Source organism: Zingiber officinale, chromosome 5B, assembly GCF_018446385.1.
Source record: "Zingiber officinale cultivar Zhangliang chromosome 5B, Zo_v1.1, whole genome shotgun sequence".
NCBI classification, from domain to species: Eukaryota; Viridiplantae; Streptophyta; class Magnoliopsida; order Zingiberales; family Zingiberaceae; genus Zingiber; species Zingiber officinale.
This window is the reverse complement of record NC_055995.1, coordinates 114,797,001-114,820,653: the sequence shown is the minus strand read 5'-3', so window position 1 is coordinate 114,820,653 and position 23,653 is coordinate 114,797,001. Positions and strand designations below refer to the sequence as shown.

The 23,653-nt window shown below is 31.3% G+C and overlaps 1 protein-coding gene across 2 annotated transcripts in view; it reads right to left on the bottom strand.

Moving 5' to 3' along the window:
- Positions 1 to 23,653, bottom strand: part of LOC121985426 (histone-lysine N-methyltransferase, H3 lysine-9 specific SUVH4-like) — a 78,512-nt gene that overhangs the window by 30,519 nt on the left and 24,340 nt on the right. For both annotated transcript variants that reach the window (XM_042538880.1, XM_042538881.1), the window contains exons 7-8: positions 12,356 to 12,535; positions 11,463 to 11,561 (exon numbers count right to left, since the gene is read on the bottom strand). In XM_042538880.1, coding sequence (XP_042394814.1) covers positions 11,463 to 11,561; positions 12,356 to 12,535 — 279 coding nt within the window. The remainder of the gene's footprint in view (positions 1 to 11,462; positions 11,562 to 12,355; positions 12,536 to 23,653) is intronic.

Below are 23,653 nucleotides of genomic sequence, written 5' to 3'. Positions count from 1 at the left end.
TTGCAACAATTCCAATTTATTGTAGCTTAAATAAGCCAGCACTAAAATTCTTTAAGATTAGATTAATAAAACCAGTCTTATTAAATTTTTCTTAGACCATAAGAGACACATGGTGGTGAACAATCCCCAAAAACTCATCTTCATTTTAATCAAAACAAACTCTCATCAATATATTTTTGTTGAATAATATATCAAACTATAAGGGCACAAAATTCTGCAAACTATAGGGGTATTAAACTAATAAGTCATATTATGAAATTTAAAATAAAAGTAATAGAAAAAAAAAAACTAAAGGAGACCACGTGATCAAAAATCAATTTGAATTCATGCATAAAAATCAATTTGAATTCATGCATGAAAGGTCAACAATAAAAACTATATATCTTCTCACAACTAATTGAAAAGTATCGGGAATAAAAGTAAAATTTACACTTGGTATTCATAAACATAGAAAAAGCTCATAATATAGTCCAAAAAAATTATATGGAGAATTTTAGAAAAGAAAGGTATTAGCATAGTGTATATTAAACTAATTAAGAATATGTATGAGAATATAATGACAAGAGTAAAGGCTTCTGATTAATCGAAGCATTTCCTATAAAAGTATTACATCAAGGATCAGCTCCAAGTCTCGATCTTTTTACACTAATTATGAACCAACTTAGTGAACACATCCAAGACACAATACCATGGTACATCCCGATTGCAGATAATATTGTTTTAGTAGATAAAGCACGTGAAAGAATAAATCTTAAACTCCAATCTTGATAGAAAACGTTGGAAGTGAAAAGTTTTAAGCTTAGTTGAGTAAAGACAGAATATATGAAATTTAATTTTAACAATATTAGACGTAATGAGATAATTGTTAAGAAAAGAGATGACGAGTTATTTATAACTAAGAACTTTAAATATTTAGGATCATTTTTACAAAGGATGGAGGGATTGAGAGAGATGTCTTACATAGAAAACAAGTAGGATGGTTGAAATAAAAAAGAGCGTTGGGTGCTCTTTGACTGTAAAGTACTTTTAAAATTTAAAGGGAAGTTTTATAAAATGGAGGTTAAACTTGCTATGTTATATGGAACTAAAAATGTTGAGCTACTCAAGCACATGAGAAGAAAATAAGAAAGTAATAGATAAGAATGTTAAGGTGACGGATGAATAAGAAGATATGAGAAAATTAGAGAGTCCGAGTTTCACAGGAAAAACTTCAGGAGACATTTAAAATGGTATGGACATGTACTTAGACGATCAATAAATGCTTCAATTAGACGATGTGAAACTATGACAAATATGCACATCAAACGAGGAAGACAAAAAAAGATTTGGTTAGAAATAATAAAATAAGATAAAATTTATTTAAATATAGATGATAATATAGTAGTCGACCCCACCTAGTAGGATAAGGTTTGGTTGTTATTGTTGTATAAATGATGATATAGTAAGGATAGAGTACAATAGCGTAGAAGAATCCATATTGCTGACCCCACCTAATAGAATAAAGCTTGGTGGTTGTTATTAATGTAATATATCAAACATATTTAAGTCATTATAGGAATATTTTGTCCATCTTAACTATTTTCCACTAATCATTTAAAATATATTTCATACATTCAATGTTAGTTCTACTTAACTCTAGTTTCTAAAGTTTCTATACATAATGTAAGTTACAACTTTACCATAATTTCAAATTAAATACTAAGAGATAACATCTAATAAACTAAATTAATCTAGTGAAAAAGAGAAACAAACAAAATATATATATGGGCATAGAATAGATCTTTGATATAAACCAACATCTACAATTAAAGGATAACAACTTATTGCTTTTCTAATTGTCGCAACACAAGTAACTATATTATTTTAAATTTTTCTTTTTTGAATTGTAATTTTTAAATAGTTTTTTCTTTTTTAAAACAACATAATAATAGTAGGACTCTTCATCAGTATTGCCCAAGTCAATATTTTAAGTGCATACCTCTCTTATTTTTATCTATATTTCTAATTTAGTAAATATATAACATAATTTATCTTCTGAACGTAAAACAAGTTTAGCTTTCAAAAATTTCAATTTTAGTATTTTATATGATTTTTCACAAATAAGAATATTTTCAGGTTGTAAACTGACATTTCTAGGTCAGAAAATTGATGTTACTGCTAAACAACACAAAGAAGGGCAAATATCACAGGAGGATCCTTTACTACTTGTGACAGGGCTAGTTGTTGTTGGTTGCAGATTCAGTATGCAAACACATGTTGAGATCTCAAAGAGATGTAGTGAAGCAACCACAGATAGAGAGATGACACTCAAAAAGGAGGCATTGTGCAGGATGTAGCACACACATAAAAACAAGACAAAAAAACTTAGTATCTTGCAAAGAAGAGATTGTAGTCTATAGTGATAACATAAGACTAATTAGAGGTCACTCCGTAAGCTGGCTATAAGGCAATATGGATCCATGTGACTCTGCTTGATGCCAAGTGTTACCGAAAATAACATTCAAATCATGCTTAAACAACTCATGAGGGATCACGGTGCTAGAAGAAGATGAACTCATGAGCCAAAGGTGATGAGTCCAAGGTTTAAAATCCCCCACCCACCAGAGTTTCAATCTCTAGTATATCGTGTAAATATAGTTTCAACACTAATTTAATTAAATTATTAATAATAAAATAATTAATTTTATAATGCAGATTGTAACTTTTAACAACCTTTCTATTATAATTAAATTGTTTATTTAATAGTCAATATGATGCTTATGCATGTTTCTTTTTATATTATGTATTAATTTAATCTCCATAGTTTCTAAGTTTTAATTTTTCAATTTTAGTCCTTTGTAAATTGTATACTTTTTTCAATGCATTTAATTTACTCGAAAAATCTATTCAACTTGGTAGGTATAATAATAGAATTAAAATGATAAAATTAAATCTTCCGTGCTCCAGATTCTACAATCGAATTACAATTTGACATCAAAGAGATTTAATATTAGAGATGTAATTGTATTGACATGAACGTATATTTTAATAGTTTTTGTAATTATGTTTGAAATGTGTTCATGAAGATTTGATGTAAACTTTGAGCATCAAATATCACTTTGTTCTTTTATTAGAGTGGACAAACCAAACCATTATTTTTATATTTTAGAATATAAAGTTTTATATTTTAGATTTAAATTGGATTTAAATTTTGTAGTTAAATTTTCTTTAATTTTATAAGCATAAAATATATATAAAAAAATACAAATCTCAAACTCATATTCAACTTAACTAAATTTGAAAACTTTGGACTAGAAATTCTTTTAAACATCAAATTCAAATTGAAATATTTTTATTCATTCAAGTTGAATTGGAGAGAACTTTTTTTGAAAAAAAAAATAACACACTTGATCACATGTATCTTTAATGATTTTTTAATGAAACAAATAAAAATAGTGAAAAAAATGAGTTATCTTTTTAACTTGATCAACTAAATTTTCATATAATTAAAGCACAATATCGAACTCTAGTTGTTCCTGAACACCCAAACAAAAGCTGAGAGAAGACACAAAAGTTGTGAAGAAGCTCGACATGATCTTATCGAATCCTAATTTTCTTGTAGTTTACTTGCACAATATCTTGGTTTCTAACTTAATCACAAAATTTAGATCACGAAATAAATCTTCTCCAATGTAAGATACTAAATTTTATCCTATTTAAATTTCTGCATTTTAATTTCTTTTAAAAAATATTTAGTTCACTAATTAAGCTAAATCAAACAATTATTTTGACTTTTCGAGTCGAGTGAAAGTGGATCTAGGGTTAGATGAAGTCGATTAAGTAGACATGGTGGTTAGGATAAGGTAGGTTCAATTCAAGCTCAATCGATTTGGATTTATTTTGAGTATCTTAAAATTAAACTAAACTTGCATAATAATACTACGATTCAATCGTATTAAGTTTGACTACTAATACTTTCGCAAGGTCAAGAATGGTTTTAAATTTCTACCTCGTTTCTCTCCGCATATTCCCCTCCTTTTCTCCTAATTGCTCTATCTCGCTTGTCTTACATTGTGCCCCCATTACCCGCCCATCATTAGTCACCTATTGCCCATCAATCTTACTCTCTCAATGGTACTATTCTCTTAGTTCTCCTTCTTGAGTTCTTGTACATTCTCTTTCCTCTCTTTTCTCTCGTGGTCTCTCTTCTCTCCCTTAGTCTCTCATCCTCTCTATGTCTATTGTGCAAAGCTCTGCTTTAGTGTCCTAGCTATCTCACTTGTCAATCGATGAGCACACCAATCAATTTTGCCTATGCAAATCACCACAACTCTCCACTTCAATTGTTGGAAGTGAGTTGCCTATGTAAAACCGTAAGGTACAATTTGCAACACAATGGACAACATCATTAAGAGGCATTTAACACATAGGAGATCGTGTGAATTGATTGTTTTGATATCATGTACACTGGAAAATTAATACAGGTCATCCAACCCTAGGTAGTACTCCCTACCTATGCAAATTATGGTATTACAACACCGCAAACATGACCATTTATATTTACAATCTCAGAACTAGCTCCTAGATAGTGATATGAAGGTCACTATTCTTCTTTTTCAAATTTTAATGTCACTATTTTTATTTTTCAAACATGACCACCACCCTATCGGGTGGGTTACGACCCGATAAAAATCGCCGAACTAGCGGTTAACCACCAAACCAGCGATTAACCACCGATTCAGCCTGTCAATTAACCGCTGGTTCACCGGTTCTAGCTGTTGGGATGGGGAGTTTGTATTTTTTCAACAGTTGAGATCATTTGACCGTTTTATATCAATGGCTACGATTTAGTGTTCGTTACTCTCCAAACTCTATAAATAGATAGTTCATTTCATTATTTCCACACCATCTTCTCTACTCTCATTCTCAATTCCGCAATCTCTAGACGCATTCCACTACAATTCTACACGCATTCAACTCCCACTTCCCACTACAATGGAAGGAGGCCGAGGAGGTTCATCATCTCGATCTCGGAGAGGTAAGGAAATAGTGAATCCAAAGGAGGAACTCAACATGATTCAATCTACCGATGATGAGACCGAGCAACTTTCAACATCTGAAACACAACTACCGATGCAATTACTTCTAAGGTTCGAGAAGCTCCTCCTTTAAAATTTTCTATTTTTATTAAACATTTTGAGAATGTCACTCTTCCGTCGAGAAAATTACGTGTAAAATATAAGCACTGCAATACTTCCTACAAATTTCAAGCTGACGACAGTTATGGGACGTTGAAACGTCACGTAGAAATGAAGCACCCGATGGAATATGGAATTGACCGTTCTCAAGTATAATTATCTAGATTTTTCATTAGTGAAAGTACTGATTTTGGTTTATTTTTATATTCCGATAATAAATTAAAAGAATCATTAGTTAAATTTGTTTTCATAGAACATCTTTCATTGAGTTTTAAATCTAAATGCGCTTTTGAAATTTTATAAAAAATCTTGTAATCATCTACTAAGCGTGTCCTAGAACTACACTTCAAAAAAAAATTAAAAAATTAGTAAAACAAGAGGAAAAAAAATTAAATGAATAATTTAATAAATTAAATAATAAAATTTCTTTATGTTCTAATATTTGGAGTAACCATTGGCAAATACATTCATATATGGGTGTGAATTGTCATTGGGTTGATAACTCCTAGGATATCTAAAAAAAATTATTAGCTTATAGAGTTTTTGATAAATCGCATACTGCTCATCATATCTCATAATTATTATGTTTAATTTTAGAAGAATATGGATTAACTCATAAAATATTTTCAATATCATTTGATAATGAAAATTCTAATACCGCTAGAATTGATGAACTAAAATTTATATGTCAACCTATTCTTGGTGATTTATTTTTTTTCACATTCATTACGTATGTCATATTTTAAATTTACATGTTCAAGATGGATTAAAAATTTTAGAAAATCATATTAAACCAATTAGAACTGTTATTTCCTATTTATGGTCATATCCATCTATAATGAAACAATAGGATAAATTTTGTAAAAATAATGAATAAGACCTAAAAATTTCCACGTGATGTACCAACACGTTAGAATTCAACATATCAATTATTACAAGATTCATTTCAATATAAAGAATCGTTATGTTCATTTTTTGTACAAACTATTAATAATACTAATATTTATTTATTTTCACACCAATAGAATATTTATAGTATTTATTAAATTTTAAAAATATTTAAGATGCAACCGAACAACTTTCCGATTTTTATTATTCAACTTCTCATTTAGTTTTAATGAATTTTTGTAATATAGTATTAGTTTTAAATGAACATAGTACCAATGAATCTTTATCTTATTATGTATTAGCAATGAAAATAAAATGGGAAAAATATTTTTTGTCATATTCCTCAAAATTATTTAGGTACATTTGCTTTAAACCCTATATGTAAATTTAGAAGTTTTATAAAAAATATTAATTTTGTATTATGACGCTTTAATTCCATTTAAAGATTCTTCTTCTCTTGGACCTAATAATATTGTATATAATATTAAAAATTATTTATATGATATTTATAAAAAGTATAGTATGAAATATGGAATTCAAACTTATATTTCTAAAACACAAACTATTAGTAGTAATTTTAAAACTTATAAAAACACAACTTTATTAAAAGAACGAATGAAATGTCCATGAGAATCCTCAAATTTCACATAGAAACTTAAGAATTATTGTACGACTTCTTTTAATTTTAGTGAAGCATATATCAAAGCGGATTTCAATATCCTCAAGTGATGATCACATAAAACTCAAAGCTTTCCCATCCTCTTAATTATCGTAAAAAAATTTTAGCATGTCCAATGTGGAACAGACATTCAGTATCGGAGGTAACATATTGGATAAACAACGATCAACTTTGTCTCCAAGGAATGTTATTTTTAGATGATGAAATCAAAGGAATGCTATTTTTAGATGATGAAATCAAAGAATTTGATACCAAAAGGAACAAATACTATAGAAACGGGAAACAGAAGTGAGTAGCAATATCACTTCTTAAGATAAAAGGGTAAAAAAGTAAGAGAACTATGTGGGCTTTCATTCTCCTATACCCTAAGGGGATACATAGGTAACTTAAACAAGTGCAAGCACTTTTATTATTAACTTTTATGAATTTACAATTTTATTTTATTTTTACTATAATAATATTGAACCATGGCGAATTGGAACCAGTAATTTCGAACAGTGAATCGTAACCATCTTAGATGATTAAGGTTAAGAATTGACTTGCTAGGAACTGTCGAACCATCAATTCTAAACCACCGAAACATGTGTAGTGCATGATAGAAATCAAAAGAATGTGGCACTCAAATAAATATCAAATAAATGAGTGTGGATGGACATTTAATGTTTAATCTAAGCATATAGGATGTAAGTTTGAACTCATTGTAGGGTTGGGTGTGGAGTTATGTATTAATTAAGCTAATCTAAAAATCAAACTAAAGCTATGTTAGCATGTTTAAGGATGACTAGACAAACCAACCTCACAAAGAACCTCGATTTGCTTATTATCTTGTGTTTGGCATGTTGTATTTTAGTCATTCTCTTGCACATCTTTGTCATCCTATTTTATAAGTGATTATAGTCAGGTTACATTTATACGATGAAATTGTAAGATCTTTGTTGATTATGTCATTATAAAGTATGGTATTTGGGTGTTATTTATATGAGACATGAACATTTCATTTTAATATAAGTTGATAGTTAATGATAGTCAAAATCAAGCATTATGGTTGTTTTTAGTTCATACTAATGTATTAATGCCATTGTTATCAATGCCTTCAACATTTTTTTAGAACAACTGCAATAGACTTCGAGGTCGATGTACTTGAGAAACACTTGACTGCCTTCGCACTTGGGGCAGGATTATGCGATTATGATGATGGGTCAAATCGTACCTAATCATAGCATACCTCTTCATATCAAGCATTGACTATCACTCCAAAGTGTGTACAAAGAAAGCAAATATTTGGTCCGCCTCGTTAAATGATTTAACTTTGCATGACTGTTTGAGAACATTAAGGACAAAACAACCAAGCACTTATATTTTGAGAAAATGAAAATTCATGTTGATATCTTGATCCTGCACTCAATTTTAGTTGGTCAAACTATAGCTAGTGTTTAATGCACTTATTGTGTACAGTTGTGAGATTAATACAAGTAGCACACATTCTTTTAGTTCTTAACCCTTCCGAGAAGTGCTATATTCTTATATTATATATAGTCGAAAGACCGTAAACTAGAATTTAGTGATAAAATTCTATTGGCGAGGCTTTTATTGCTAAATTTCACCTAGTTTATTATTATAATAGGCATGGGCTTGTTATCTACTAACCATAGCAATGTGGAGCAAAATTCAGTGGTGCAGTCTAGTGTAGAGGCAGAATTCCGAGCAATGAATCAAGATATGTGTTAATCATTTTGGTTGAAGATCCTCTTAAAAGACTTGAAGATCAAATGGGACAATCTAATGAGATTTTATTATGATAATAAATCTGCAATTAGCACAGCTCAGAAATCAGCATGATCAAACAAAGCAAATTGAAATTGACAGATATTTCATCAAGGAGCAATTAGAGAGTGGGTTGATTTGTACCCTTTAAATATCTACACTTGGACAACTTGTAGATAGGGTTAACTAGCTTAGTGTTTCAAAATATGGTATCAAGCTGAAATGATAAATTATTCGCCATCTTGAGGGAGTGTAGAAAATATGACTTCATAAAATCTTTGTAAAAATATGCCTAATTTTTTTAGATAAATCTGTTAAGAAAAGTGTGTTAAACTTTTTAAGATTTTATTAGAAAAGATTATTATTTATAAAAAATAGGTGGTGTTATCAATTTATAAAATTGGATAAGGATCTCATATATTAAATAAGTTTTTGAGTTAATATAATTTTCAATTCTAACAATTAAAAGTACTCAAATGAGAGTTACAAAGCTTCCAATGCGCATTTTAGACCACAGACAACGCTACTTGTGAAATATTTCCGTGCAAGTTAAAGTCAAGTGGTAGTACCACTACAACTAGAAGCTAGGAGCGCGAGGTCGACATGCAAGCTATGTAAACCACTATCGTTTTGCATTAGGTAACTAATTTCTTAAAGGATAGGTAAACAAAAGGATCAAATTTAAATTTTATAAATTAAGGGTTTTTTATAATTTCTTTATTAAAAAATAAGAATTTTAGGATTTAGGAAGGGCAATAGAATTATAGCTCATAAAATAGTAAAAGCAAAGAAATTATTAATGTAATTAGCATATAAGCACTAGGATTAGATGAAGACACCGTAAAGGTTCTAAGAAAACCTAGATGAGGCAGTACAAAAAAATTCGGACAAAGAAGATTTTAATACAAGGAGATCTAAATGGATATGTAGAAGTGAGAAACGAAGAATAAAATAGGGTACATAGGGCTATGATTTGGGAATAAGAAATGAAGAAGGAAAAGTTATAATACATTTCGCAATAACATGTGAACATATAATCTCTAACACATTTGCAAGAAGAGATAAGAACACCTAATTACTTTTAAAAGTAACAATAAGTCGCAAATTAACTTTCTTACGATTAAAAATATGATTAAAAAGAGAGATGGAAAAAATTATAAAAATTGCAATGTAATTTATGAAGAATACTTAACCACCCAACATAGGTTAGTGATGTTAGATATGCATCTCAACTATAATATCAATAGAAGAAAAATGTGCATAATTCCTAGAATTAAGTGGCAGAAGTTTAAGGATAAAAAATAAAATATCATTAAAGAGACTAATAAGAAACACAAGTATTAGGAGCAATACGTGGTGACTCAAATACAACATGGAATGAAATAACATTAAATTTAAAAGCAGGGCCAAGAGCATACTAGGTAAGTTAAGAGGACAAGCACCACCAAATAAAAAAATTTAATAGTGGAACGAAAAACTACCTGAGAAATTGAAGAAAAAAATAACCTATAAGAACCTATACACTAGCAATAGTTATGGATAAACTCACTTAACACATCCAAGTTAAGTTATCATAATACATATTATTTGCAAATGACATTATTTTAGTTGATGAGAGTCGTGGAGTAAGTGTTGAATTCAAATCTTGGTGAAAGACACTAGAAGTCAAAGGTTTTGGCTTAATAAAGTAAAGATGGTATATTGAATTTAAGTTTAATAGTAGAAGATGTAGCAAGACAATTGTTAAGATAGGAGATTATCGGTATCTAGGATCATTTTTGCATAAAGATGAAAGAGTTGATAGTGATATTCACATATGATAAAAGGAAGATGGTTGAAATGGAGGACGACAACAAGTGTTCTTTGTGATAATAAGGTACTTCTGAAATTTAAAAGGAAGTTCTTTAAAACAACGATTAAACCTACTATATTATATAGAGCTAAATGTTGAGTGATGAAGAGATCACAAGAATAGAATATGAGTCATAAAGATGAGAATATTAAGGTAAATGTGTAAACATATAAGAATAGATAAGATAGGAAATGAGAACATTAGAAAAAAAAAATCAAGATTACACCGATTAAGGGAAAACTCAGAAAGATGGATTAAGATGGTATGGACATGTATTAAGGAGATTAATAATTGTCCCTGTTAGGTTATGTGAGATTATGATGAATACACACATTAATCGAGAAAAATAAAGACAAAAGAAGACTTACTTTGAAATGATTAAAAAGAATAATTCATTTAAATATAGATGATTATATAGTAAAGGATTGGACCCAATCAAATGTCATAAAGATGAGAATGTTAAGGTGAATGTACGGGCATACAAGGATGGATAAGTCAAGAAATGGGAACATTAGAAAAAAATATCAAATTGTACCTATTAAGGGAAAACTTCAAGAGACGTATTAAAGATGGCATGGACATGTTATGTGAGATCATGACAAATACACACATTAATCGAGAAAAAGAAAGACAAAAGAAGGCTTACTTAGAAATAATAAAAAAAGAATAATTCATTTGACTATAAATGATTATATGGTAAAGGATTAGATCCAATAAAATAAGAGGATCCATATAGCCGACCTCATTTAGTGGGATAAAGACTTGGCTGTTATTGTTGTTATAAAAATATGAGGACCTACTGAGAAAGCACCTAGTCACACAAATAAGCCAACATGGTGGATGTCAATAGAATTATCATAATGACAAATAAATTCTAACTCGCACACTAGTATCTGAAGTCATAATGGTCGTGAGAATATAAAAGATTAAAACATAATATATGATAATTAAAATCATAGGTAAAATATTCCATGCATATGGTGTAAGATGACTTTTCGAAGCATATTACGACAAGTAAAATAATAAGTAAATTATTTCAGCATAAAGTGCAACACCATCTAAACATAGTCCAAAAAAGAAAATTCATTTTCCATCCACAAACCTTATATAAGCCATCGTATGTGTATACTTTTCCACAATAGCTATTTCGAGATTCATGTCCACGAACAACTCTAACAGACAAACCAGATTCAAAGCTATTCTGCGTAGGGGAAAATCTGATATCATGAAACTAATAGAGCATAAATAAATAAAAAAACATTCAACAACAAGGGAAAACATAATATCATAAACTAATAGAGCATAAATAAAAATATAACTAAGAGTTCAACAACTTTTGATTGGCAAGTGCCCAAAAAAAAAAAAGTAAAAAGAGACATCAAAAATATTTGTAATTAAGTGTGTCAATTTTCACACAAATAGAACTAAAATAACTATAAGAATACATAATCTAGGAATCACTTTTCAACTCCAAATAAATTTATCCTATAACATAATATGGTTCTCTGGGAAAAAAAAAAAGAATTGAATGAGATGGAGTAAATCACCAAGAGCAATCATAGTTTACTTATTTTGCATAAGTAGAAGACAAAAAAAAATGTAGCAATGTCCCCTAGCTCGACTAAATTAAAAAATAGATAAATGCCAACATTAAATTCATAAAATGGCAAGTTCCTTGCCTATAAATATGAACTATAAATAATTATTGTCAGGTACCAATATAGCCTTTAAAAAGTACTTAACACCTCTTGATTTCCAAAAGATAGTTTAACTCAAAGTTTGAAATCAAAGTAAATCAGCTAGTGCCATATAGAAAACAGATAAATGTGTTGACATCAAGATTTAAGTGTCTCAATTTCTTTTAAGTACATTGCTCTGATTGAGAATATAGTTGAAGAGCATACTTAAATATTATAAGAACTACTGAGAAAAAATCATTCAGCATATATCTTCAGAGTTTGCATAAAGCAGCATCAATGGTGCACTCAAACAAACCTTCAATGCCAAATTACCGCGTTCCAACTTTTGATCTTTGATTTGTTGCTTGTTTCCAAGAAGATCATGCCCACCCTGACCGGTATACAGAATTTCATCTGCATTATCAGTGTCATCCTCATACATTCCTGACAACACTATGCACACAGCGAGTGGAAAAGTAACACCCTTATATTTTTCCTGCCAAATAGGAAAGAATAAATAATAAAGTTATGCAGAGTATTTTGTACACCAAAACATAGCAGAAAATATGGAATTCCAATATCTTGTGACACAGGCATAGAATACCTAATCATATCCATTATAAGATGTCATACATATCACAGATCAAATATCAACTCTAGTAAGAAAAAATAACTAAAACTGTATAAAAGATGATTAATCTTATTGTTCTTAGTTTATCATAAAGGAAAATATAAATTTATATATATTCAAAATATTTAAGGATGTTTATACAACTTTTGTTGAGTTCTAGACTGCAGAGAGAATGTAATAAGACAATAATTATGTTAAAGAAGTTAACAAAGTTTCCAAAAAGGAGTCTCATAAAATAGAAATAATGCTAGATAATATGGGGTATCTAAAAAATAGTATTTAATAAAATCGCAAGAAAAAAAGAAGATGCAAACTAATGAAGGAAAAAATATTTCATGAGTTATAAATTAGTATATTCAATAAGATTGTATTCTAGAGTTTAACTAGCCTTTGATTGGTATTAATTGAGTTTAATTTAAGTGTTCTATTTATTATTTTTCAAGATTTGCTTTTTTGCAGATTAAGGCAATGGTGGTGAAGGAGGTAACAACCTCGAGCTCGAACAATTGAAGGTCAAAGGAACAAATTCTTGCTGATCTCATACGTTGAAATAAACAATAATCTATTTAAGAAATTAATAAATTTGAATTTGTTTCTTAGATTTGTAGTGATCCTTAACCGAACCAAGATTGTAGGAATTGAGTTGTACATACCATTGGGCAATTAAACTGTGAACTTTAATTTGCAAAGTACTAGATGGTTATGCTATGTTGATCTAGATTTGGATTTGTCAAGCAATAAAAGCACAAATATTTCAAGATCAAGATTGAGAAGAGAGAATGTTGGGTTGCTTAAGATCAATACTCTTTTTAAATACTTGTTACACCACAATATCTTGTTTGCTTACTGCTTGACATGATTGAATTTTATTGTGACTCTTGCTATTTCTGATTATTTTAAAAAAAATATTAAGTTTTTATATGCAATTACCTTGGTGTATAAATCACTATATTATATCATGTTGGCCAAGTTAGCTTTCCGTTAGACTTCATGTCAAACAGGTAAAAAAGTTTTTATATATCATGTTATGTGGCCAACATGATAACTAAAACCTTGCTACTGCAATGATAATTAGGACTACAGCTTATATATTAGATGGTCATATTTACAAAATCATTGAATGGCCCTCACACATATTGTTCAGTGAGACAATTGTTGATTCTATGTGTTGGATATGCACTATCAAAGCTACTATATTAATTGGTGGTCATATCTATGTTAGAGCAGAGATATAGTATTTACTCCTAGAATCTATGATGGGAAAGTGTGAGAAAATTCAACTTTGTCTTGATGTACCCTTGATTGGTTGGCGTGGCAGTAGACTATATGAATAGGAATAGTTGTGATCACTAGTAGTGATACAATTTATTCAGATATATCTAGGACATGTCAGCATTCACAATTGTCATTGTCCTAAAATTTTCTCATACTCCTCTTCTCTTGCCTCAACTTTCAGACAATTTATTGCTTATGCTAGTTTCTCAAAGATTCCTTAAACTATAACATAGAGATGTATGGTTCAATTTGTTTTGCAGTGCTCTGTTAATTAGTAGCTGTAAGTTTTTTCATCATGGTCATAAGTTTTTGAATGTCCATAGAATGATTGGCAATGAGGCATAACATAAAATTTGTAGTGCTTAATGATATTGCATAAAAGTCTGAGGTTACAATTGCTTTGATGTTCAATTAAGCTCAACTAGAACTGATTTTACAAGTTAAACTAGTACCAAATCTTCATGCATAGAATAGATGAAAAGACAATAAATACACCAATAACTTGGGTATCTCCAACCAAAATTGGACCAATTCTGGGTTGCATAAAAAATCTAGTTTACGTTTAATTAAAGAATCTAGAAATGATGAGGAAGTGATCCCTTAATCAAAGCAATGTCTTAAGTGGCCTAGAATCCTAGACAGCTACATATGCCACACTTGCGTGCATATAACAAAGAACTGCATAGCATATATAGGTGGTCCCCATATGTGATTGGCATCAGCACCAGACAATCTGTGACTGCAGCAGTGTAATATGCATACAAATGGAGAATACTTGTACCCAAAAAAACTAGATTTTTATGGTCCATCCAAACCTGCTTACTTTAAACCAAATCAATAAGTCATAATTATTTCTTATTTCTTATTTCTTATTCTAATCACTCTTCAAATAATGTTCACCCAAGATGTCTTTTCTTTTCAAACTCGAGAATTTGTTCACTTTTCTAATGTAAGTTTTTTGGTATGGTAGCATGTAATTGTTAATTTAAACACTTACATTGTATGAGTTAACTGACATATGTTAGTTTTATGAGACATTTCACATTGTCAAAAATATAGGTGTTAGTTTTATATATTATTGCTCGCGTAGTGTCTGTTGCAACAAAAGCCAATCATTATGAAAAATCAATGATACCAGGAACATTGATTTTAAAAAATGGATACTCAAGAGGATAAAAATAGAAAAGAATTAGACACCACTATAAAATAGGTGCAACTAGTTGAAATTTGGCCAAAAAGTGAAAAGGATGGAATATCAGTTTGGAAAACTCAACAAACTTAGCCAACTTTATATTGATCTCATTGAGAGAATCTTTTTCACTCTCTTGAATTTTGGATTAACATAGGTCATAGCTCAAGATAGAACAATCATTGAACCTTATTGATATTTGTGATTCACAATAAGCTACAATAAATGTTTCATCCATCTATCTCACTCCATGTCTAATGAAAGAGATAACAATTAATCAAGAGATGATAATCGAGAATCACTCAATCAATAGGCCCTCAAACCACTATGAGATTGTAATGTGATTGAAGTCATAGCTAAAGTTTATGTGGAAAATTACCAACTGACACAATGCAATTTAGCAACACATGCGCCATACTTTGAAAATTATCAAAAGGCACACCTTTGAACATTGATATTCCCAAAACATCCCTCTACAATAGCAACCAAACTTTATCCCACTAGGTGGGATCGGCTATATGATCCTTCTACGTCATTGGACTCTAGCTCCTACTATATCATCATTTATATTTAAATAAATTTTATCTACTAGCCAAGTCTTTTTTTTTTGTCTCTCTTTTCGTTGTTTGATGTGCATATTTTTTATAATTTCACATTGCCTAGATACATCAATTTTTATTTTTTATCCTATCCATCCATATATACCCACATATCCACCTTAACATTTTCTTCTTTACAATTCTCATCTTCCGTTCATGTGCTCGATTCATAATCTAATATTCAGCTCCATATAGCATAGCAGGTCTAATAAGTCATAGAGAAACGTAACGATCACAAAGAGCATCTAACACTCTCCTCCATTTCAACCATCGTACTTGTATTCTATATAAAGCATCTCTATCAATCCCTCCATCCTTTAACAAAAATCATCCTAACAATTCATCATCTCCTATCTTAATAATTGTCTCATTACATTTAAAATTACTAAACTTAAATTTTATATATTCTTCTTTATTCTATTAAGCCTAAAATCTCACTTCTAACGTTTTCCACCAAAATTCGAGTTTAGAACATACACCACGGTACCGTATTCTGTCTTTATTATGCAAAGCATAAAATCTTTCACTTCTAACATTTTCCACCAAAATTCAAGTTTAGCAACAAACACCATGGTACCATATTTTAGATTTATCAAGTGAGTTTGTCCATGATTAGTGTAAAAAGATAATGACTTAGAGCTAGTCCTTGATGCAACCCTATCTTTATAGGAAACAATTTGGTTAATCTACTTGAAGTCTTCACTCTTCTCATTACATCCTCATATATATTCATAATTAATTCAATATGTGGTATACCAACACCTCTTTTTTTATATAATTCTCTGTATAATTTACCTTGAGACTCTATCATAAGTTTTTCCTAGATCGATGAATACCATGTGTAAGTCTTTTCTTCCGTTCATGATATTTTTCAATTAGTTGCATGAGAATATGTATAATAGACTCTTCCCCGAGACTTTACATTGGCAGGAGCTTCGTGCACCAGACTGTCATTTTTATTTGCCTGAGAATATGTATAGCATCTATTATTAACTTTCCCGGCATAAATCCAAATTGATTTTTGATCATCATGATCTCCTTAGTCTTTTTTATTACTCTTTCTCAAAGTTGTACGATATAAACTCATATGTTATCGCAAAACCCAATATAGCTTTTCCTTGTTCATTTCTTGTTCCAAAACCATAGCCCTAATGCACCTTATCATTTCTGCATTTATTACTCGTATCCATTTAGATTTCCTCCTATTTAAATCATCTCGTTTAGCAAAATTTAATAAATATTCATGCATTGTTATTTACCAAATGACACACTTATTTGCTAAAATAAAAATAATTACCATCCTTCTACCTACACAAACTAAAGCATCAAACTACTCTTAACCCCCCAAACCAAATCAAATCACAGCAGGAAAAGAAAGTATTTGTTCTTTTATTAAGCAATTTTGGCCAAAAATATTTAATGGCCTAAGAGTGCTTAAATTCATATCAAATAAGTCTTATTGCAACCATCATTGGTCCTAAGTCTATTTATGTCATTTTTTCATATTTTGAAACAATTAAGATCATCAACTTATTTTACCCAAAAGTGTTTGAAGATCCTAAAAGCCTTGAATTTATGTCAAATAGGCATCATTGCGACCCTATTAATCCCTTAAGTTTGTTTGTGCCATTTTTATAAAAAAAAATAAAATAAACTCTTTAAGGCAATCAACTGCTTTTAACAAAAATGGTTTAATGACACTAAAAGGCTTAGATTTGTACTAAATGGGCACCATTGTGACCCTAGTAATTCTTTGAATCTATTTATGATCTTTTATCTAAATTTTGAGCCACAAGGGGTGCAATGGTTCCTATTTGCACAAATTCAAGTTCTTTAAGGTCATTAAGCACTTGAACAAAAGTGTTTAATAGTCTTAAACGACTCTAAATTAGGAAAAGAATGGCATAGACAAATGTAACGAACTACTACGGTTGCAATGGTATTTATTTGGTACGAACTTGAGAACTTTAAGGTCATCAAGAACTTTTGACCAAAAGCATTTGATGTCCTATAAGGCTCCAGGAAAATGGGGCATAAGCAAACTAAGAAATGCTAGAGTTACAACCGTGTCATTTGGCACAAAGCTAGCCTCTTTGGAGTTATTAATCACCTCCAGTCAAAAATCAAAAAACAAAAATGTTTGATGACTTTAAAGGGTTCTATATTAGGAAAAAAGAAAACCACTAGGGGTGAAATGGTGCCTATTAGGTATAAAAGAAGCCTCTAGGGTCATTAAGAACTCTTGGTCAAAAGCTAAAGTGCTGTAAATTAAGATTAAAAAAGTGTCTAGAATAGTATTAAGATTGAATGATGTCTATTTAACATGAATTTGAGCACTTAAGAGTCATTAGAAACTTTTAGCTGAAAGTGTTTGATAGTTATAGAGAGCTCCAAATCAAAAAAAAAAAAAAACATAAAGACTCAATGAACCATTAGGGATGCAATGAATACTCATTTAGCACAAACTTATGTAATTTAAGGTCTTCAAGCACTTTGACCAAGAGTTTTTGAAAGCCTTAAAAGGCTTTAAATCTAAAGAAAAAAATATTAAATCAGTAAAATTTGGCACAAACCCGAGCTGTCTAGGGTCATCAAACAATAAGTTAAAAGTTCATGATAAAAGAGTAAACGCTTTAGCTTCTTTTTTGTAGTTTGGTTTGAGCAAGCAAAGAGCTTTAGCTGGGCAAAGGACGGAGGAGTTTTTACCTTAATTGTTTTGAGGTAAATGCATCTATCAATTAAGTGATTAGACCAATGAAGAATTTCAAGATACTTTATATATACACCTCATGTTAAAAAACAATGGCAGCCCGGTGCACGAAGCTCCCGCCATGCAGGTCCCGGGGAAGGATCAATTGTACACAGTCTTACCCTACTTTTTTGCAAGAGGTTATTTCCAGGATTCGAACCATGACCTTTTGGTCTCATAACAACAACTTTACCGTTGCGCCAAGGCTCCCCTTCTGTTGATTTATTTAATTTTTCACCCAAATTAAACCAATGAATTTCCATTAACTAAAATAGTCACAAAACATGAAGAGAGATTAATTACATTAAACTAGCAGAGAAATTAAACTACCCTCTAGTCACAAGACCCAACATCGTATTTGTGGTTATGATTAGTCATGCTCTAGATATAATAGGTCATAATGACAATTGAGAGGCAACCCTTAGAATTTTACGGTACCTTACAAATGGCCCAAAGAAAAGATTTCTTGTTTTAGGATCAAAGCAATCTTAAACCGACCCCACTTAGTGGGATAAGACATAGTTGTTGTTGATTGTTGTATTAATGTTGAATGGGCATCTTCTCCCACATATAAAAGATCCACATCATCAAGCTACTCTCTTCATTTGGTAATAGAAAGAAGCAGATTATTGTAGAGAAATTGAGTGCAAAGATGGAATATAAAGATATAATTTTAGTAACAAATAAGTTCATTTAGATTACACAATTGATGGCTAGAAAGGAGCATGATTTCACAAAGTCAAAGAAGTTGTTCTGCATCAATTAAACTGTTACACATATAACCTCTAATCCATTATTCTATGAGAAAACAAGATAAGATTCATCAATATTTATCAGAGAGATAATGTGATTTAATGAAATAATCATCTAATTCATTAGCTCTGCTACCAGACTAATACCCAAATCCTTAGTGAGCCATAGAATTGAGTGTGTAACATAACAAGTTAAGTTTTTGTAATATAATTGAACTAGTTAAACATAGACTATCATCGACATAAGGACTTAAATGTAAAAACCACATAATCTTAAGGGCTTGCTACATGGATGAGCAATGCACAGAAAGAGGAGACTACCTAGGAAAATAAAACTAATCATTTTTCCCATATTATTGTCTGTACAGTCAACAACATATATGTGCATGGACTTTCCACTAGTCAAGTTTTGAGTTTACAACTCAACCATCAAGTGTTGTTTAAACAGTGGATGTCCAAATCCAATTGCATCCATGAGTCAACTTGTCCAAAGGAGAAAGAAGTCCCTATGTATCAATTGGATTCAGCATTGTCTTTTCATTTAGGATAAACTATCACCAATAGTCTTAATCAATAGAGCATTTAAGATTACATATGGAACCTTGAATAAAACCAAAGAGGAAATTAAAGTATAGAACTGTAGTAACAAGAAAGTATACGATGGGAAACGATGACTGTTAGTTCAATTTTGAAGATCATTCCTTGTAGCAATAAGAAGAATGGAAGCAGTATTAAGAAATATAGAAAGTTCTAGTAGGCAGTCTTAAGATGAAACTACAATGAACTCAGATTAAGATCACTGCTATAAATCAGTAGTGGTAAAGTGTCTAGTGTCAAGTATCATGTACTATAAGATTGCATTGCAAAGTGTTTCAGTTACAGACTCGAGAATAATGAGTATGGCTCCAAAGGAATGAAGTCAAAATTTTGTATGTATATTAGCTAAATCAATTATAACTTTTATGAATCTAAATGTCAAACAGATACTAAGAAAAAAATAGTATTTCAGCGGAGGGAGTTATTTCACAATTTGTGGCTACGCTTGCATCAGAAAGTGCTAAATGGTTTTTGCTTGATGACTTTTGTGGGATTACTCCAGAGATGAGTTAGGTCAGGTAAGGTGGCAAGAGCCTATTCTATTATATGATACAACCAAAAGCTCAATCCTCCATTGCAAAGGTCTCCTTGATTTGAACAGCTTTTTCTCAAACTTGTGCTAACACCTAACAGCCTTATACGTGTGTAAAACAATGCCCTTGAGTTATAGCCGCCTAGGAGAGACTAGCAGTGCTATCGAGATCTCTTAGACAGGAATCCTTGATTCCATTCCATAGAGGAAATAAAAGAGCAGCTTATAGAACAAGAACACATGTACCCAGAATCCATCTGCAGAGCTTATTCTATGCATTTTCTTTGGCATCTTGTCCAGAGAATAGTTGCTTCTCTGCCTCTCTCTATTTCCACTCCTTTGCATGAGATGAAGAACTACTTGCTCTCACTTACACATAAGGCATGAGTCCACTTGTTTGAAGCTTTCTTCCCATGTTGATAAGGGGATATTAGAAAGAAAAAGGAAAAAAAAAAAAAAAAGGTGCACTCTCCTATAAATCCATTTTGAGAAAGTGCCAGTCTCCTCTCCGTGTGAATCCCACCTATGCAACACTAAGACACAAGATTCACAGTGTCAATAATGATTTGTGTAATGAGATTGCAACACGTATCAAGGAAGATGATCTGAGAAGGATAACAAATTCATTGCACATGTGTATCTTACTTAGGTGAAGCAAAGATCGCACAAAAATAGTGAAGTTCAAGATGTTTGGCATCCAATAGCAATGATGAGGAACACCATAAGGAAGGAATAACAGCTTCCAATGCTTTAATAGCATACCGAAAGGGGGATAAACTAATTACCCTTGGTAGAAGCCCTATCAATACATCTACTGTATTAGGGACCATATGACATGAAAGTGGTTTGATCAAAGATGATTGGCACCCAATTGCAAGGATGAAGATCACAATGGAGAGGAAATGATAAGACTTCAAGGGATTTGGTCTCACATTTAATAGGGATAAACTATGGTTGAAAATCTCAAATTGTATCGGACTTTCAGTTTATGACCGGAACGATACGATTTCAATACCGTATCATGTCGTATCGATATGATTTCAATATTTTTTAAATATAAAATATATTAATTAAAAATTAAAATATATATATATATATAAATGAAATATTAAAAATATTTTTAAAAAATAAAATACTTTTTTTAAAAAATAAATAAATAAATAAGAATTTTATTATATATTTTTGAAATTAAAATAAATAAAATGTATATATATTGAATTAATGAGATAGTTTTATTAGACTTTAGTTAAGTTGGTTTAGATTATCCAATTTATAGATCAGAGTTGATTGGAATTATCAACCTAAGTTTAATAAACTAAACCTAAGTTCTTTTGCACTAGTGTGTCGTCCCCGCCATGGCCCACGGCGGTCACGGTGGCCTCCACCCCATGGGATCGTGGCGCCTCATGGACCCAACTACAACTTGCGATGTCTGGTGGTGAGCGAAATGATAAATTTCACTCGTTTCACCCAACACAAAATGAAATTTTAAACTAAAACCTAGAATATCCATCTACTAATACAACTATTATAATAAATAAATAAATTTTGGTTTAAATTTTTATGTAGTGTTAGTCAGTTCATGTGAATCATTGTTGTCCACAACGACACAAGGCTTTATGTGAAGATGGTGACCAATACAATGAGTAAGACCCTTCATGCAACACTTGCATGGTTGGTGCAATAGACCTTTGGTCAAGGTGGTCCAAGCTTAAATTGGCTCGAGTTGGATTTTGATGTTTGACCAAAATATTTGATGTTTGAGAGTGAGATGTCAAGTGAAAGGAGAAATTATTGAAGAGGAAGATTGATGGTGCAATCGACATCGAATGTTCAAGTGTTGACCCCCCCCCCCTCTCTTTCTTCGTTTCTCCTCCCGTGGTTTTCTCCCACACATGTGAACCGACGCTCGCCAGTTGTTCTCTCCGTTGCCATGCACACACGAAAAATCCCTCCATGCATCGCCAACCGACTCTCCTCTTTTCTCTATCTATTCTCTTCTTTCCCATCTGCTCTTCACAACTGCAGCAGCTCTCCTTCTCCTCCTTCCTCTTCTCCATCAAAGAACAGCAACAAGGCAGCATTTGTGCTGCTTTTCTCCTCCTGCAGCAGCCAACAGCAGCAGCTAGGACTGCTACCTTTTTTCCCCAACCAACAGCCTCTCCGTCTCCCTCTCTTTCTCTTCTCCCTTGCTCCCAGATGTGCTCCTTGCTGTCCCCACTTCTTGGCAGCACCGCCGAATATCATCAGAGTTTGCTGGAGCTCGCCGGACCGCCAACCGAGAAGGGAAAAGCAACCCTAGCTGCTTCCCTATCCCAGCAACAAGGACAGCAAGCTGCTGCCTTCTTTTCCAGCCACTCACAGCAGCAAACTTGCTGCCTTTTTCCAGCAACGCACCATCCTTTGGTTTTCCCTCTCCTTGCTCTCCTCACATCTCGGCAGCAGCAGCCAGAGAGCCATCCAAAGCCATCAACGAAGAGGGAAAAGTTGTTTTCCCTTGTCATTGTTTCTCGTTCCCTTTTCCAACCACAGGAGATATATTTTACTTTAAGCGATTTCTATTTAGGATGGATAAATAAGTAGATTGTAGTGGAGGTCTCGTGTAGGAATGTGAAAGATTACAAAGTAGCGAGATCAAAAATAATCCATCGACTTAAGTCTTATATAATGTTTAGATTTTATGTTATACATTTATTGGATAGCATTTTGAGTATTTGAATTATTTGCATATGATACTTGTAGAAACGAGGTCGCGTGGAGCACAGTGATCTGCCAACACTTGACGTTTTTGCTGTATATAAAAGTAGGTAAATTGTAACCACTCGTTATAAAATTTCTTATACATGAATAAATAAATAAATTGGATTATGCATATGTTTATATCACTATTTTCAAAAATGGGATTACAATGATTAAAAATAGTGAAATGGGTTTAAAATAATTAAACCACTAGAGGATAAATAATTAATGTTATTTTATGTTCACATATAAGTACCATATGAGGATTAAGATGGGAAAGATTGTTTTAAAATCAAAATAGATGCTCTAACTTACTCTTCCGTTGACAACTGTCTTTATATTTGCTTGACCTTCCTTATTATTAGTACTTCTTGATGACACTTGCAACTTCTTATTTTATCACTTTTACTCGTGAACCCGATAATGATGAATGAACATACTTCGTATGAGATTAACTTGGGTTGGTCGTTCAGACTAACTAATACAATAAACAACAACAACCAAGCATTATCTCACTAAGTGAGGTCGGATATATAGATCCTTTTACGCTA